At 36.6% G+C, this 15,942-nt stretch overlaps 1 protein-coding gene across 1 annotated transcript in view; it reads right to left on the reverse strand.

Moving 5' to 3' along the window:
* Nucleotides 1–15,942, reverse strand: part of LOC131937437 (MAM and LDL-receptor class A domain-containing protein 2) — a 79,758-nt gene that overhangs the window by 18,246 nt on the left and 45,570 nt on the right. Inside the window, exons 115-156 of the mRNA XM_059294868.1 lie at nucleotides 15,543–15,751; nucleotides 15,235–15,453; nucleotides 14,951–15,068; nucleotides 14,512–14,655; nucleotides 14,184–14,292; nucleotides 13,806–13,953; nucleotides 13,474–13,564; nucleotides 12,891–13,028; nucleotides 12,311–12,570; nucleotides 11,896–12,127; nucleotides 11,513–11,638; nucleotides 10,986–11,246; nucleotides 10,595–10,777; nucleotides 10,129–10,385; nucleotides 9,713–9,803; nucleotides 9,406–9,546; nucleotides 8,896–9,152; nucleotides 8,726–8,788; nucleotides 8,455–8,620; nucleotides 7,865–8,028; nucleotides 7,578–7,685; nucleotides 7,314–7,401; nucleotides 6,934–7,056; nucleotides 6,510–6,644; nucleotides 6,253–6,381; nucleotides 6,038–6,168; nucleotides 5,808–5,892; nucleotides 5,422–5,541; nucleotides 5,079–5,228; nucleotides 4,807–4,922; nucleotides 4,550–4,714; nucleotides 4,174–4,267; nucleotides 3,784–3,933; nucleotides 3,249–3,386; nucleotides 3,041–3,172; nucleotides 2,753–2,892; nucleotides 2,449–2,557; nucleotides 1,743–1,964; nucleotides 1,336–1,511; nucleotides 1,152–1,242; nucleotides 763–903; nucleotides 81–343 (exon numbers count right to left, since the gene is read on the reverse strand). Of these exons, the coding sequence (XP_059150851.1) occupies nucleotides 81–343; nucleotides 763–903; nucleotides 1,152–1,242; nucleotides 1,336–1,511; nucleotides 1,743–1,964; nucleotides 2,449–2,557; nucleotides 2,753–2,892; nucleotides 3,041–3,172; nucleotides 3,249–3,386; nucleotides 3,784–3,933; nucleotides 4,174–4,267; nucleotides 4,550–4,714; nucleotides 4,807–4,922; nucleotides 5,079–5,228; nucleotides 5,422–5,541; nucleotides 5,808–5,892; nucleotides 6,038–6,168; nucleotides 6,253–6,381; nucleotides 6,510–6,644; nucleotides 6,934–7,056; nucleotides 7,314–7,401; nucleotides 7,578–7,685; nucleotides 7,865–8,028; nucleotides 8,455–8,620; nucleotides 8,726–8,788; nucleotides 8,896–9,152; nucleotides 9,406–9,546; nucleotides 9,713–9,803; nucleotides 10,129–10,385; nucleotides 10,595–10,777; nucleotides 10,986–11,246; nucleotides 11,513–11,638; nucleotides 11,896–12,127; nucleotides 12,311–12,570; nucleotides 12,891–13,028; nucleotides 13,474–13,564; nucleotides 13,806–13,953; nucleotides 14,184–14,292; nucleotides 14,512–14,655; nucleotides 14,951–15,068; nucleotides 15,235–15,453; nucleotides 15,543–15,751 (6,383 nt within the window). The remainder of the gene's footprint in view (nucleotides 1–80; nucleotides 344–762; nucleotides 904–1,151; nucleotides 1,243–1,335; nucleotides 1,512–1,742; nucleotides 1,965–2,448; nucleotides 2,558–2,752; nucleotides 2,893–3,040; nucleotides 3,173–3,248; nucleotides 3,387–3,783; nucleotides 3,934–4,173; nucleotides 4,268–4,549; nucleotides 4,715–4,806; nucleotides 4,923–5,078; nucleotides 5,229–5,421; nucleotides 5,542–5,807; nucleotides 5,893–6,037; nucleotides 6,169–6,252; nucleotides 6,382–6,509; nucleotides 6,645–6,933; nucleotides 7,057–7,313; nucleotides 7,402–7,577; nucleotides 7,686–7,864; nucleotides 8,029–8,454; nucleotides 8,621–8,725; nucleotides 8,789–8,895; nucleotides 9,153–9,405; nucleotides 9,547–9,712; nucleotides 9,804–10,128; nucleotides 10,386–10,594; nucleotides 10,778–10,985; nucleotides 11,247–11,512; nucleotides 11,639–11,895; nucleotides 12,128–12,310; nucleotides 12,571–12,890; nucleotides 13,029–13,473; nucleotides 13,565–13,805; nucleotides 13,954–14,183; nucleotides 14,293–14,511; nucleotides 14,656–14,950; nucleotides 15,069–15,234; nucleotides 15,454–15,542; nucleotides 15,752–15,942) is intronic.

Consider the following 15,942-nt stretch of genomic DNA (forward strand, 5'->3'; position numbering starts at 1 on the left):
ATAAACAACATTCATACATTTTGTTAGATATTGGATACATTGAAAAAATGTTGCATGGAAGTAAGGGTACGCTAGCTTACATTAAAGTTGCCTAAAGTTCCATCAATTGTGGCCCGTCCTTGTGACCAGTAGTCCCCGAGCTCTCCACTCCTGGTCCAGATTGGTGAAGATGGACGGTTGTCATGGACAGCGTAAACATTGAGTGTACCTATGTCAGCACCCAGCATGTGGAACCAGAAGTAAACACAGTGGGACTGGGGGCTGGTCAATATAAATTGCTCACTCATCAGTTTGGCATTATCACCTGGGCGTCTGCCGGAGGCATCAATGTGCATGTAGTAGCCTGGTCAAGGGGAACAATGAGCACATTGTTAGTCAAGTATCTTACACAGCAGTTAAATACTATACAGTAGTCAGTTGAGTAGGGTACACAATAGTTAAATACTGTACACAGTAGTTAGACAAGTTAGTACCGTACACAGCTGCTATTTTAGTACAGTGCACAGTATTTAGGTAAGTATTGTCCAAACTAGTAAAGCACTGTACACATGTACACAGTTTTAGACTTGGAATTCACCATAATTAGCCCTTGACATGAAGTGTCAACTGAATACATGCAAAAGAGTTTCTATGCTTAAAATAGTAAATATTCCCTCTACAGTGCAGAGAACACTTAACAGCATGCTAGATCTTTATTTTGTTGGATATAGATAAAGAAAAACCTAGACAAAGTTTACAATATGAGCTAAACTAAATGGTTACCATATCCATTGCTTGTCGTGTGGTCAGTTGATGGTCCAGTGCCCAAGGACTGAGTTTGGTTGGCCCACCTTGTCCAGTCAAATATATCAGTGTCTTTCACTTGTATGTAGTCACAGAGATCAATTTCAAAATCACATGTTACTGTGGAACATAAGTCAGTGTCACTTGGTGCTTATCAATCCTATCTCATTTGGCTTGGCCGATATTTTGAATTCTTAATAACATCACATCACAATGTTGAAACTTCCAGGTGGAAGTAAAAGCTGGATTGCTGATTTTCTAAAATGTTATTGCAGTACAAGCTTTGTTTTCACATTTATTTAAGCAATAATTTTTATATGTTTTGTAGAAAGGTTATTTAAAACATGATTTTTTAATAAGTAATTTACCTTGGACTGGGCATTTCCCTACAGTCATTGAAATATCATCCAAAGCAATATCTCCACCATAGCCGCGGCCTACAGTACCCTCAAAGGCAATCTTTAATACCAGAAACCAACATGCATTAATTCACTGACACTATATAACACACATATTTGACAAGCTTGTATTTCAGTGGTGTAAAAGACCAACCTGATAGTTTAGAGTTGATGCAACATGGGCTTCAGCCATCCTCCACTCATTAGCCTGGGAGTCAGAGCGAGTCCAGATACGTGTGTAGTTGTTGTTTCCAGTGATTACGTACACATTCAGCGTGTCAATATCAGCACCAAACATGTGGTACCAGAATTTGAGACACATGTCATTGCCTGGTGAGATGGATTAGAAAATAAATACAATCTCTGCAATATCAAAGCTTGTTTAGGAATACTTGTGTCCACTGTTTAAATTTATTAATACAAAATTTATAATTGACAGTATTTTTCAACAAGGAAGTTAGTATCTAAAATTGTTTAAACACACCAAAAAATACAAAATCCTGAGAGTTATTTAGTTAAGACCTATGTTGGCAACCATTGCAAACTGTGCTAAAAACTTACTTGTAGGTGGCATGAGAGCAGATATGAGCACAGCCTTGTCTCCTTGTTTCTGTGGTAGTGATGACTCGATGTAAACATAGTAGTCTTTACCAGTGGTGTGGTCACCAGCTGGACCAGTATTGGACGATGATGTTGGTTGGTTGGTCAGTGTCCAGTCAAAGTTATCAGTTCGGGACTGGAAGAACCCACAGAAGTCTCCACCAGTAAAAGTACAATCTAGAGCTGGATGAAAAAAAAAACATCCAATTTAAAATAGTTTTTCATACAAACATATTTGTTCTGTGGAGTGTGTGAAGTAATAAATAAATGGGTCCATGGTGTTATTTTTTTGACTCCAGAGTCTGATAGACGGTTGGATGATTGCAGTTGATGGACCCTAAGGAGAGGAGTGTGTAAAGTATTACAGCTTGACATTGCACAAAAACAGGATTGATAAGCAACAGGATGCTCAGTAAGTGGTTATGATTAGGTGTCATCCATTTATGACAGCTATTAAAATACTGGGATTTTAGACATATCCCCTTCCCTTGTCCTCGCACATCCCTGAAGCATTCCACCCCCCCCCCCCAAAAATATGTAGATTCACAAAAATCTCCTTATTTAACGTGAGCACTGCTATTTACTTTTATACACTTTGAATTCAAGTTAATCGTTTAGTGCTCTTTGCAGCATATAAATATTCTGATGTAAAATTCAGAGAACATACCTGAGGGCGTCATATTGAATGTTGTGTTAGGCTGACAACCAATGAAATCTAAATCATCTAGAGCAACTGCATAAGTGAATCCATTCAGTGGGGTACTTTTGATTACAATCTGTAGTATAAAGTTATTTTTGCTTGTCAGAAAAATGAGAAAACATGAAAAACATGAGATGACCAAAAAAAGGTGCACTAGTGAGTATCTATGGTATCAACAACCTAATTAATTGAAGTAAATATGTTCGTGATGCTCTAAGGCTTTAACAATTAATTATCTATACTTTAGGCACCAACTGAAGGTAAAACTGACCTGATATCCAGCTGGGACCTGCCCAATGTCAACAGAATACTGCTGCCAGGTAGTAGAAGTGGCTGATGTCACTGACCAAAGGCTAGTGCCCTGGGTGGTGCCAGTGTAGATAGAGTTTTGCAGGAAGATTGCAAGATTGCCTTTAGGAGGACAAGTATAAAGTTTGCATAGTTTTTTTTTAATCATCTAAACACTAATGTCATATAAATAAGTACCATAATAACTTGGACTGAAACATTCTTGTATAAAATAGTTTTAAAAAGTGAGTGTAGATGTGATGAGACTCACCAACGCCTATTCCATTCATGTAGTAAGAGAAAGACATCCTACAGCTTGGACCAGACACCTGCAGGGGTGGGGAGACAAACACTGCAGGAGATACTGTCAAGCCAGGCCCTGAGCTGACTGATATGTAGTGACCTGGTAAGACAACACTGTCTGTTAGATAAATGTATTCAACCAACAGCCAGGTAATTAAATTAAAAGGGTTACCTACCACTGCCATGAGCATAACCAGTAGTGTCTGTTCTAGGTAGAAGGCCATAAGCTGATGGGGCTGAGATGTTGGACCACTTGAAGATGCCCACACTGATGTCTCGCCAGCCACACAGGTTGGCTTCAAAGTCACAGGTGCCTGATGAGGTCATTGTTACATTAGTTACACTAGTACATCTACCTACAACTTAACTGTCACAGGTGCCTGATGAGGTCATTGTTACATTAGTCACTCTAGTACATCTACCTACAACTTGACTGTCACAGGTACCTGATGATGTCATTGTTACATTAGTCACTCTAGTACATCTACCTACAACTTGACTGTCACAGGTGCCTGATGAGGTCATTGTTACATTAGTCACTCTAGTACATCTACCTACAACTTAACTGTTACAGGTGCCTGATGAGGTCATTGTTACATTAGTCACTCTAGTACATCTACTTACAACTTGACTGTCACAGGTGCCTGATGAGGTCATTGTTACATTAGTCACACTTATAAAAACATATTACAGTAATATACAATCTCTCACCACAATTAGCCTCATCCCCACCATCATTACAGTCTAGTACAAAGTTGCAGACAGATGAGGGACTGATGCAAGTTCCATTGCTGCATTGATAATTGGTTCCACATTTGTTAGGTGTTGTTGGTAGGGTAGGAAGGCCAGTTGGTAAAATTGCTGAAAATTTTTTTAATGTAAATCCAACACTTAAACAGTTTTTTAAATAATGTTATTATTTTAAATCTTTGCATAATAGTTACACCCAAATTAGTTATTATATAAAAAAATATTCTAACTATTAAAATTTAATTAATTTCAAAAACCTTTTTACAGCATATCTATTTTTAACAAGATATTAGACTGGAAATGTTGCTAAATGTAACTTTTGAACTGAAGAGAGCCAGCAAATGATCTTACTGTTAGTGCTGAGTTTACAGCCATCTGTCAGGGAAATGTCATCTACTGCTATGTCTCCTAGGTAACTGTTGCCTACAGTTCCTTCAATTATTACCTGATAATTAGTAAATAAAATTTCATTAATCAGATTACCTGCCATAGCTATACACAAAATGGGCTAGGAAAATGTGTGACATTATTAGAACTGTTTTAAATGTGTAGTTATATGGACTGGTATGTGCTGTGACAAGAGTATAATTAGAGTAGTGGACAGAAAAATTATTTTAATATAAAGCAATTAATTTTTTAATTTGTAGGAAGATATACTTTGGTTATCTGATAAACATTTACCAGCAAAAAAATTAGTTTCCTGTTTAAAAACTGAGGTTTATTTTACCTGGAAGTCTGAAAATTCAGACAAAGGCAAATCTTGTCGAATCCACCTGTCCCCTTCATTCACACCACGGGTGAAAATTGTTTTCAATGGTCCATTCAAGCTTGTACGTGTGTAAATATTAAGCTGGCCTATGGAACTTCCATACATGTGGTAGAAGAAACGGATCTAAGAGAAGGAAAATGTTGATGGGATATCCACAGATCATCAATTTAACATTTATACAGAGCGATTTTAAAAAAAATTGTTTATGAACTCACTTGACAAGAGGTGGCAGCTCTCTTTTTACTACTGGTCACTGAGATGAGTGGACTGATCAACCTGGCTTTTTGACCTTGAACTCTGGGAGATGATGTCTCGATGTACACATAGTGACCTAAATAATACAAGTGACAGAAATGCTTTTAAAAAATATCCATATTTAGAGCACAATACTTGTATACTAATAGCCAGAGAAAATTAAAGATGAATGTTTTAAATATCTAAAACAGAATGTTAAAAAGATTAACAACCAGCACAGGTGAGTGGTTACCTCTGACTGTTCCTCTAGTGTGGTCTCTGGTTGGACCAGTGTCTGTTGACCCAGTGGCTCCCTGCTGCCTTGTCCAATCAAAATCATCGGTGTTGTCTTGAGACCACGCACCAAAACTGTACTCAAAGTCAGAGCGCAGGGGGTATGCATCTACACAAAGATTTATTTTGGTGTAGCTGCTTACTCATTCAAATTTTCAACACCAAATTCAATATTATTGTTAATCAATTTGCCCTAATAATGTAAAGGTAGAGAAGTAATAACAGTTATCAAGCGAGTTCTTGTTATAACTGGCTTGATAGCAGAATTGCAAAATTAGCCTAATTCTATGTTAAAATCTTACCACAATTAGTTTCATCACTGCCATCCCCACAGTCATCTGAGAAGTCACAAACATGACTGAAGTCCAGACAGGCCTTCCTCTGACAGGTAAACTGTCCTTGTGGACAGCTTGTTTGAGGGGCTGCATACAAAGTTGAGAAATAGTTGTAGAACTTTGGTCAAGTAAAATTCATAATGCAAATTATTATTGACAAATTATTCATTTTAAATATAAATGTTGCCAGTTACAAATGAGAAATGGGTGCCAAATGTATTTAGGTGTAAAAAGTTTAACTGCATTATAATTAAATAATGCTTTTATTTCTCTTGTGATTTTTTACTTAACATATTTTTAACTGCTGTAAAAGTTATATAAAAGCCTAGGATATAACAATAGAAGTCACTGACCAGGGTATTCACAGTTAACAAAAGTGATGTCATCAATAGCAACGTCCCCAGTGATTCCGTAGCTTCTGGTAGCTCTAAACAAAACCTTTCATACAAGAAAATAAAATGTCACAGAAAGCTGCTAACACTGCCTTATTATAGTAACTTAATACTGTAACCCTATAGAACTCCTAAACAATAAAATGCAACTAGTGTGATGTTAGGTCTAGCTTCCATAAGTCCAGTCTTACCTTGAATGGGACAGCTATCCTGCCAATATCCACAACTGCCTGAACCCACCTATTGCCTGAGTCACCAGACTTATCAAACACAACAGTATCTTCTTGGGACTCTCTCAGGACCACCATCAAGCGGCCTATGCCTGGAGTTTACATTGAACATTGGTTTGATGTACTGGATAATCAGTTTAGTGACTAAAGCTAATTATAGAATAAAGGAAACTTACCATAGCCATACATATGGTAATAGAATTTGATTTGACAAGATGCAGATGAAGGTCCATAGTTAAAGTTGGTTATAATCTCTGCCATGTCTGAGTAGGATCCCCGTGAAGCGTCAACATACAAGTAGTAGCCTGGTGGGAATGATTGGCCAAAGTTTTGTTACTGGGCACAAGAGTTATCAATTCTTGGGATTGTATTAGAATAGTTATATACTCTAGGCAGGTGGTAAGATGCTACAGGTAACTTAAAATATGTGTACCTGTGCGGTCATTGTTGTGGTCGTATGCTGGCCCAGTGTTTGATGTGACGGACCCATTAAAACCTCTGTTCCACTGGAAATCTCCAATGCTGGTGTCAATGTACCTACACCAGTCATACTGGAATGTGCAGTCACCTAAGAGAACACAACTCATCATTAAAGGGTAGTTGTTTTTTCATATTATAAATTCTAGTAACGTTTTATGTAGAGTCTCTAATAACAAATTAATTAATGTTTGTTTTAAAATCAAACTGTGATGATGTAAAACACACTTTTGATAAAACTCGTGCTCAAGATTTTTATTAAGCTAGAGCTAACATTTTAGGTCTTCAAAGATTAAAATTATATTACTCTGGTTCAGCATTTAAACTTTGAGTCAGAAAAAAGTAAGATAGTGAAACATGCGTGTGGTAAGTGAACTCACCACAGCTGCTCTCATCAGCAGCAGTGTCAGTACAATCCCTGATGAAATCACAGACTTTGGTGGCTGGGATGGTCTGGTTTCTGGCTCCACCACAGCTGAAGTTGCCAAGTATTGTGGCTGCATCTTGTGGAATAAGTCAGATGGAAATTTTACTTTCTGATTCTTCTACAGCACAATATTCCAAAATAAATCAAAGGGAAATAATTCTGCAAGTATGAGCTTGAATTTTAAAATTCTAGAAGGGTTAACTGGACTATTTAGATAATGTGTAAACAGTAGGACTATTTGGCTATATGTATTTGCTGTTAAATAAGTACAGACAACAAGGAAAAAGTTCTACAACTCCTGATCTAAACAGATGAAATGATCAATAGACTTACTGTCTCCACATGAACCAGGCTTTATAATGAAGTCATCAAGTGCAATATCACTATGGAAGCCAGTAGCTATAGATCCAATAACTGAGATCTAAACAAAATTGTGTAACATTTATTGTTTCATGTCACCCACATCAACTACACTATATTGTACATGTTTTAATTGTTCAGTCAACTACACTATATTGTACTATATGTTTTAATTGTTCAGTCAGTTACACTATATTGTACTACATGTTATAATTATTAAATTAATGATTGCTATACCTGGAAGGTGTTGGATGGTTTAGGTATGTCAATTGTAGCTTGTTTCCATACTGCCCCTTGGTTACCAAACAGTGAAAATACTGTATTTGGTGTTGAATCATCTATATTCTGTTAGAAAAATACTTCATTGGTTTTGTTTTTTAAAAAAACATACATCAAAAAACATTAATTCAATTAAATAATTTATGCTTAAAGAATTATTGTTCACTCAACACTGGAACTTGCAATAAATTAACTCTCAGTCTGAAGATTTTTTTCTTCATGTTTTAACATCTAAAAAAACTTACTTTGACAGTGACATTCAGGAAACCAATATCATTGCCATACATGAAGTACCACAAACTGAAGCAGAACATGTCATTGTCTGCTATGACTGGGATCATCTGAGAATCCAATATGGCGACATCACCAGGCTTGCTGGGGTAGCTGGACTCTAGGTAGATGTACTGACCTGAAAATATGCCCCTTGTATTGTTAGTCTCTCTCTACCAGAGTATACCCAGTTAATTGTGTTGTTAGTCTCTCTCTACCAGAGTATACCCAGTTAAATGTATTATTAGTATCTCTCTACCAGAGTATACCCAGTTAAATGTATTATTAGTATCTCTCTACCAGAGTATACCCAGTCAATTGTGTTGTTAGTCTCTCTCTACCAGAGTATACCCAGTTAAATGTATTATTAGTATCTCTCTACCAGAGTATACCCAGTTAATTGTGTTGTTAGTCTCTCTCTACCAGAGTATACCCAGTTAATTGTGTTGTTAGTCTCTCTCTACCAGAGTTATACCCAGTTAATTGTGTTGTTAGTCTCTCTCTACCCAGTCAGTGTGATATCTTGGTTAATTTTACCAAAAAGCTTTTATTGATGTATATTTACCAGCAGAAGAGGCGATGGTGTGGTCTTGAGATGGACCAGTGTCTAGTGATGAAGTTGGGCCATGGTTCAACTGCCAGTCTAAGTTGTCTGACTTATTCTGAGTCCAGGAACAAAATCCTCTTTCAAAGTCACAGCCATACATTTGTATACAAGCATCATTTGTCAGCTGGAGGTAAATGTAAACATACACGTGTAGGAATGTAGAGACAAGTGAATAAAAAGACTTATGTACTCAGGACAATTAAAACTTAAATTTAAAAATAAATGTTACCTCAACATCATCAATGGCTATATCTCCTAGGTAGCTACTGCCGACAGTTCCTTCAAACACAATCTGGAATTATTAGTGTTTATTATTATTAAAGTATTTAAAAACTAAGCTGAGATATTTGTACGAAACAATGAATGTTTGCTCTATGAAGTACTGAAAATGCAGCCAACCTGGAAGGGTGTGATGGAGGCTACATCCAGCTGCTCTATAAGCCACTGGTCTCCAAAGTTTCCAACTTTGTTGTCCAGGAGAATGTCAGTTCCATGGACATCGCGAAGGTAAATGGCCAGTGAGCCAATGGTGGTTCCATACATGTGGTACCAGAACTTCAAGCAGCGTCCATCTGTAGGGGGGTAGACAGGGCTGAGCATGCGGGCCACATCCCCGGCCACTCTTGGGGCGGAAGATTCGATGTACATGTAATGACCTGATAGAAGAATGACCAACATGTGAATGAAGTTACCTTGCATGGCTCACATTTTCATAATGACCTACAATATTTAACATAGAATATTCTTTGAGATAGAAACATTTCAATTATTTGGAGCTATTTGCATAAATTACAAAAGAATTTAGATTTTTAAACTCTACTTGATAGCACAAAGTCTTAAATTAACTCAACAATGTTCAAGCAACAAGAGAGTGAAATTATTAGATAACATGTAATGTAATGAACAAACCAGCAGTAGTGTGGTAGGTGTGGTCAATGCTTGGACCAGTGGAAGTGGAAGTTGTGCTTCCTGCATGTCTTGTCCAGTCAAAGTTGTCATAGAGATCCTGGTTGAACCCACATACACCATCATCTTCAAAGTCACAGATATCTGTGAAGGTACATGTAATGATAAGTACATCCACATACCAGTGTCTCAAAGTACAAAAACTATACACCTTATTTTGGATTTTGGTGTCATGAAGCTACTTGGTGAGAAATAAAATGCAAGGTTAGTTTAAATAAAAAGGCTACCACTAATGCTTGATTATAGTCACCTAAAGCTGGACAAGGTCCATCATATACTGCTATATCATCTATGGCAATGTCCCCTCTGTACCCAGGTCCAGCTAAAGCTTCAAACACAATCTGGGGAATAAAGGACATTGAATGTGACAATTTACAGCATAGAGGACATAGAATGTGATAATTTACAGCATAGAAGACATAGAATATGACAATCTGAGCATTAGAGGAAATAGAATGTAATAAATTCTACAGAATACATTAAGCACAATATGACACATTCTACAAATTGGTGAAATTAAATTGATGAAACATTCATGCAAATGTAATACACAAGCATTCAATTAATTACAACACTAATGTACACATACACCAACATATCTGACAGCACCAATGTACACATACATTCAGTAACAGCACCAACTAACATCTGCTCTAGCCTGTTTACCTTGTGGTAGCCATCATCTCCACCAATCTCTACTGCTGCATTCAGCCACAACAATCCCTGTTCTCCAGCCTTTGTCCACAGTGGCGCCCCTAGTCCACTGGAGTTTGAAGAGTACACATTGAGTCTGTTGATGTCAGCCCCATGCATGTGGTACCAGAAACTTAGACACCTGGACAGTGTGTTCCTGAACTGGGGACTTGTCACTCTGGCGGAGGCGTTTATATTTTTATTTGATGCATCTATATGTAAGTAGTGTCCTAGAGAAAAATACAATACAATTGATTAGTAATAGGTATTTAACAACTCAGGATATTTAAGTTGTGTGGTGATTGTTCAAAAATTGAATTCTAATATACCACAATTGTCTTTTTTTAAGTTATTGAAAATTTTTTTATTTACTTTCAAGTAAAAAATCTTACAACCTAAAGAATTTTTATCCTATTTGATAAGCTTAGTGTTTTCTCACCATTTATGTTAGATAATGTGTGGTCAGCATCTGGTCCAGTGGAAAATGAAACTGTCTGGCCTTTCTGCAAGATCCAATCAAAATTGTCATCTGTGTTTTGTGTGTAGTAGCACAATGATCCTGGATTTGTGCCATTGGGACTTGTTGCCCCTTCAAAGTCACAGGACAGGACGGGGATAATAGCTGTAAACAAACATGTAATAGCTTATTACTAGAGTTTTATACCAAATCTTTGGTTGTAAAACTGCAGTGGTCCTCGTCAGCATCACAGTAAACAAATCAAGATCATCTCAAATGTTAAAAGATATTACAAGTATGTTTGATACCTCTTTATTTTATCTATTGAATATCAAACTATAAAGTAAAGAAGAAAGGTGAAATGATGACTTGCCAGGTAAAGATGGTGTAGTATGTGGTGGTGCTGTTGTTTGTAAGGAGCACAGACCATCAACAAGCGTGACATCATCAATGACAATTGTGGTTCCACCAATTAAATTTCTCTGAGCTTCAAAAACTATGTAAAAGGAAGAGTTAGACTGAATGTCCAATGAAGTATGCTTCCATCGTAAGGACTTGTCTTGTCCATCTGGGTTGGTCAGCTGCAGTAAACTTCTGTTCACACTGGGTGTATCCAAGAAAATATTGATGGCACCTACATAGATGTAATATAGAATTATGCTTTGTATGAATGGACTAATGGACTAAAATAATATAAAATATAATGTATGATTACTAAGTAAAAAATATTTTAAATTGGATAACACTTTTATGAAAAGGCAATGTGTAGAAATAATGTTCCTTTGTATTCTTTTATATACTTGAACCTAAAAGAATGATTAAATTATAAATAACAGAAACTGTTATGCAATAGTCAGTGTACTGAAGTACGTGGCAGCATAAAAAGAAAAAAGCCCTTACCATCTCTATTGATGGAGTAGTAGAGACTCAGACACTGGCCCATGGTTGGGGGCTGCTGACTGCTGGCCAGTGAGGCAGTTACTGAGCCTGACGCGGTGGCCGGGATATCAGCCACAGCAAAGTAACCTGAGAATAAAATCACATATTAACACTCCCAGAGGATGCTTTAAGGACATTTTATCTGCTACCTACCCTAAATGCCATTTGATTATTTACCAAAACTAACTGTATTACTAAATTTGTTACAATAAATCCTGAAGAGATTTCATTAAAATTTACAGTATTAACAAGCAAGTTTAAAACCAGTTATGATAAATTTAGTTCAATAAATAACTTTTCAAATGTGACACAGTATGTATAGGTGTGTAGAAAAACAAACAAACCATTGGCAGAGCTGGTTGTGTGATCTACAGCTGGGGCTGTTGTCTTGTATCTGTTGGCCTGAGGTGAGGCCAGAACCCAGTCATAATTATCATTGATTCTATTAGTGAATGAACAGAAGCCATTTTCAAAGTCACATGACACAGGGTTGGGACAAGGAGTTGGCAAGATCTGGATGTCGTCAAGGGCAATGTCACTTGTGTAGTTGGCACCAATTATACCTTCAAACACAATCTGAAAACAAAGTTAACAAATACTTTATGCAGGATATCCAATGATTTTTAATGATTTAGTTAAGCATAAAATATTGAATATTGCCTATGATCAATATAAATTAATATGCTACTTGTACAGTAATACTGCTTATTTAACAACTATTTGTTTGAAATTCTTATGTAAGTCTCCAGTAATACAGACCTGGAAAGGACTAGAAGACGCTATGCTAGTTTGACCTAGCAGCCAGCTATCTCCTTTGTTGCCATTTGAAGTCCAGACAATACTTCCTGGGTCCATCTGGCCAGCGTTGCGGAGATAGACAAACAGAGATCCCATGCCAGCACCGTACATGTGGTAGAAGAACTGAAGACATTGTGTGCCACCAGCAGGGTAGAGAGGGGAGACAATTCTTGCTTTATCGCCAGGATTTCTTGAAGATGACTCAGTGTACACATAGAAACCTAGAATAATAATCACACAGTTATTTGGCTGGGAAACTTTTGTTCCAATTCTTTTTTTTTTTTTACTGTTCATTAGCGAATTGTTAAGAGACAGGTTTTTATTACATTTACATCTCTGATCTACACATTTAGTCAATGCTGGAGTTCTGGGTGGTTAAGACAATTAGACCACACCATGATCATTTAAACAAAAGACTATGTACCCTAAGGTAAAAAGAACTCAAGAAGATATTTTAACTAGTCAACTACTTTATAAAAAACAATGACACCATCTTATTGACCAGGCATAAAATATTTTGTGTAAACTGTTCAAAAGTCACCTCTTGTGCTACTCATTGTATGATCAGTTGATGGGCCAGTTCCGGCTGATGATGTGGCAGTTTGGATTCTTGTCCAGTCAAAGTTATCATTACTCTCTTGTGTGTAGCTACACCAGTCTTGCTCAAAGTCACATACAGCTTTAAAAAGAACAGCAAACACTACATTAAAGGGATTGCAATTAATTATGATATACAAATACTCATATTTATTAAGGTGATATTTTCAACACAAAATTGTATTTTAGAGTTAAAGCAGACAACAGGGATGTCTTGAGAGACAGCAAAATCAACAGTGTGGATCAGACAAAATGGAAGGTTATGGTTGGGGCACTATGCTCCACATGGAGTAAAGAGGATTATCCCTTTATATCTTTATATGCCATGGTCCTGAAAAAGGCCAACTCTGCTTCACCTGCCCCCATGGACTGTAAGGTTTAAAAGGATACTTTACTTTTTTTTTAATTTTGTGTGTACTTGTCCATATTCAAAAGTTCAAGAAGCCAGTTCCCTCCCCAATGATGAATGCTGTCTAAAAAGTTTCATCACATACAGGGAAAATTGCCAAAATTTAAGTACACCTCACCTTTACGGGGGCAAGCATTATGGGACAACAGCAAATCATCAATAGCTATATCTCCATACAAGCCATTGCCTCTAATTGCTTTCATAAACAGCTGGAAAAATGTATAAAATATTTGAATAAACATCAAACAAAAAAAATGTATTTACAGACTTGTACACAGTATTTTGAAAAAGTAACAAGAATATTGAACAAAAAACAAAGGAAAAAGTCTAATCTAAAAAAATTAAAATATCAATATCCCCTACATATAATAATATATAATATATATTAATTTAATTTCTGAGCCAATCCTAATTAATAAAATACTGATGAAAGAGAAAGCTCTCCCCCACCTGATAGTTAGTGTTACTCTGTAATGTGATGGCCACTTGTATCCAATTGCTGCCATGTGTGCCTTGTGTTTGCCACTGGACTGAGCTCACACCATTTATGTTAGTCACAAGCTGAAGAGTTCCCTCATTTGATCCATACATGTAATACCTACAGTTTTATTGAACTTAGGGGTCACTTTTTGCTATATATAAGTCACAATAGAAATTTCTTAAAGGGAAAAAATAGACTACTTGGTAATTTTAACTGTATTTATGGACATGTATTTTACTGAAGAAAAACAATTTAAATGTTTGCACAGTCTAAATATGTAGAGTTTGGAAACTACTGTCATGAAATGATTAAAAAAAAACTAATGGCAATGAGTCTATAAAACTGACCAGAACGAGAAACAAGCTAATCCAGCTGTAGGTGGCAGTATGGGAGAAGCCAGGACAGCTGCGTCACCTTGTGCACCACTAGATGCCCTCATGTACAGGTAGTAGCCATCTGTAGCATAGAGCAAAGGGGGGTATTGCAGGGTTTCTATAGATCACTAGCTAGGCTTCATGTAGCCAAATGTAGCATAAAACAAATGGGGGGGTCTGCCGTGTGTCTGTACACTACTGACTAGGTTATGGTTATTTGTTATCATAATTTTTTAATACAGATTTTTATAAACTTAAATTAAAATCATTTAAATGTCATAATAGTTATAAAGCTGCTTACAACCACTAGTGTGATCTGACCGAGGTCCAGTTCCTATCTGGGGGGTTGATCCTCTGTTGACGTACCAGTCAAGTTTACTTTGTGGGTATTTGGTCCAGCTGCAGGTGTTGTTCTGGTCAAAGTCACAGTCGGCTGCCTCAAGCACTGAGGGCAGAGCACCAAGACATTACAACTTACACCAATGATTCAACATTTGAATCATTTTGGAAGTGGTACTCTTGTTTTTAAAGATAACTTTTTTAATGAATGAATGTAATTTTAATAAAGTTAATAAGCAAAAATCTAGCATTATTATAAAACCTAAACTAAATCAGTTCTGTGGTAAGTATTAATTTTAAGAAATAAAAATAATATCTTGATTTGTAGCATTTGTTTCCCTGGGTGTAATGGAAGATGTTAGCTTTGTTTCTACAGGTACAACTGTGCAATGTGTACTAACCATCTGTAGTTGGCAGGGCATAGTCTGGGACAGTCTTACAGCTGTATGGGTCAATGCTGGTATCATCTATGGCTATATCTCCACCATAGCTTTTGCCTATGACACCTTCAAATATCAGCTGCAGAAATAAAATATTTATTCTTTGGGTTTTAAAATTAATCTTCCTTGATGAATTTCCTTAACTGCAATTTTAAAACCTATTTTTTAAAAGAAAATATAATACTTTTTAGTATATAAATAAGATGAAGGTACATTATTTTTTGTTTATTTTTTAATGCACTGACCATAAATGGTTTCTTGGTGTAAATGTTGCTAATGTTAACTTGAGCATTCATCCACATGTCACCAGTTTGACCGTCAAGTTCCCAGAGAGTCGCCTCTGATGATATGGCATCATAACTTGCATTGTTCATAACCAAGACTTTGAGTGCACCAATGTCAGCACCATACATGTGGTACCAGAAACTAAGACAGTAATCTTGTCCAACTTGAGGGGGGAGCATCTAACAAAACAATAAAAAAATTAGTAAGTCTCTTAGATAAGTCATAGCAAAATTTTTAATGCAAGAAAGACAAAGCACAAAATTTGTACCTGGCTGGCCAATCTGGCACGTTCACCAAGTTTTCTGTTGCTACTTTCTATGTACATGTAGTAGCCAGTGGCTGTTCCAGATGTGTGGTCAGCACTTGGACCAGTTTGGAATGAGTCGGTAGCTCCTTTATTGCGCAGCCAGTCAAAGTTGTCAGTGCCATCTTGCAGGTTACGCCACAGGCAGGTGTCAGATGTGAAACTACAAGCTCCTGTCGCAGAGAGATAGTCAGTCAGTAGCTTATTCAATGTGGACTCAATAAAACTGGTTTTATTATTAGTTAGTACTAACATAGGCTTATATGTTACACGATTATAAGAAAAGCATTATATTGATTATAGATAACTTTATAATGATTATTAGTCTTTTATTATATTTTGATCAAAATAAGGTGCCAAATTT

Source organism: Physella acuta, unplaced genomic scaffold (genome assembly GCF_028476545.2).
Source record: "Physella acuta isolate Inbredline_101_S28 unplaced genomic scaffold, ASM2847654v3 ptg000210l, whole genome shotgun sequence".
Taxonomy (NCBI): Eukaryota; Metazoa; Mollusca; class Gastropoda; family Physidae; genus Physella; species Physella acuta.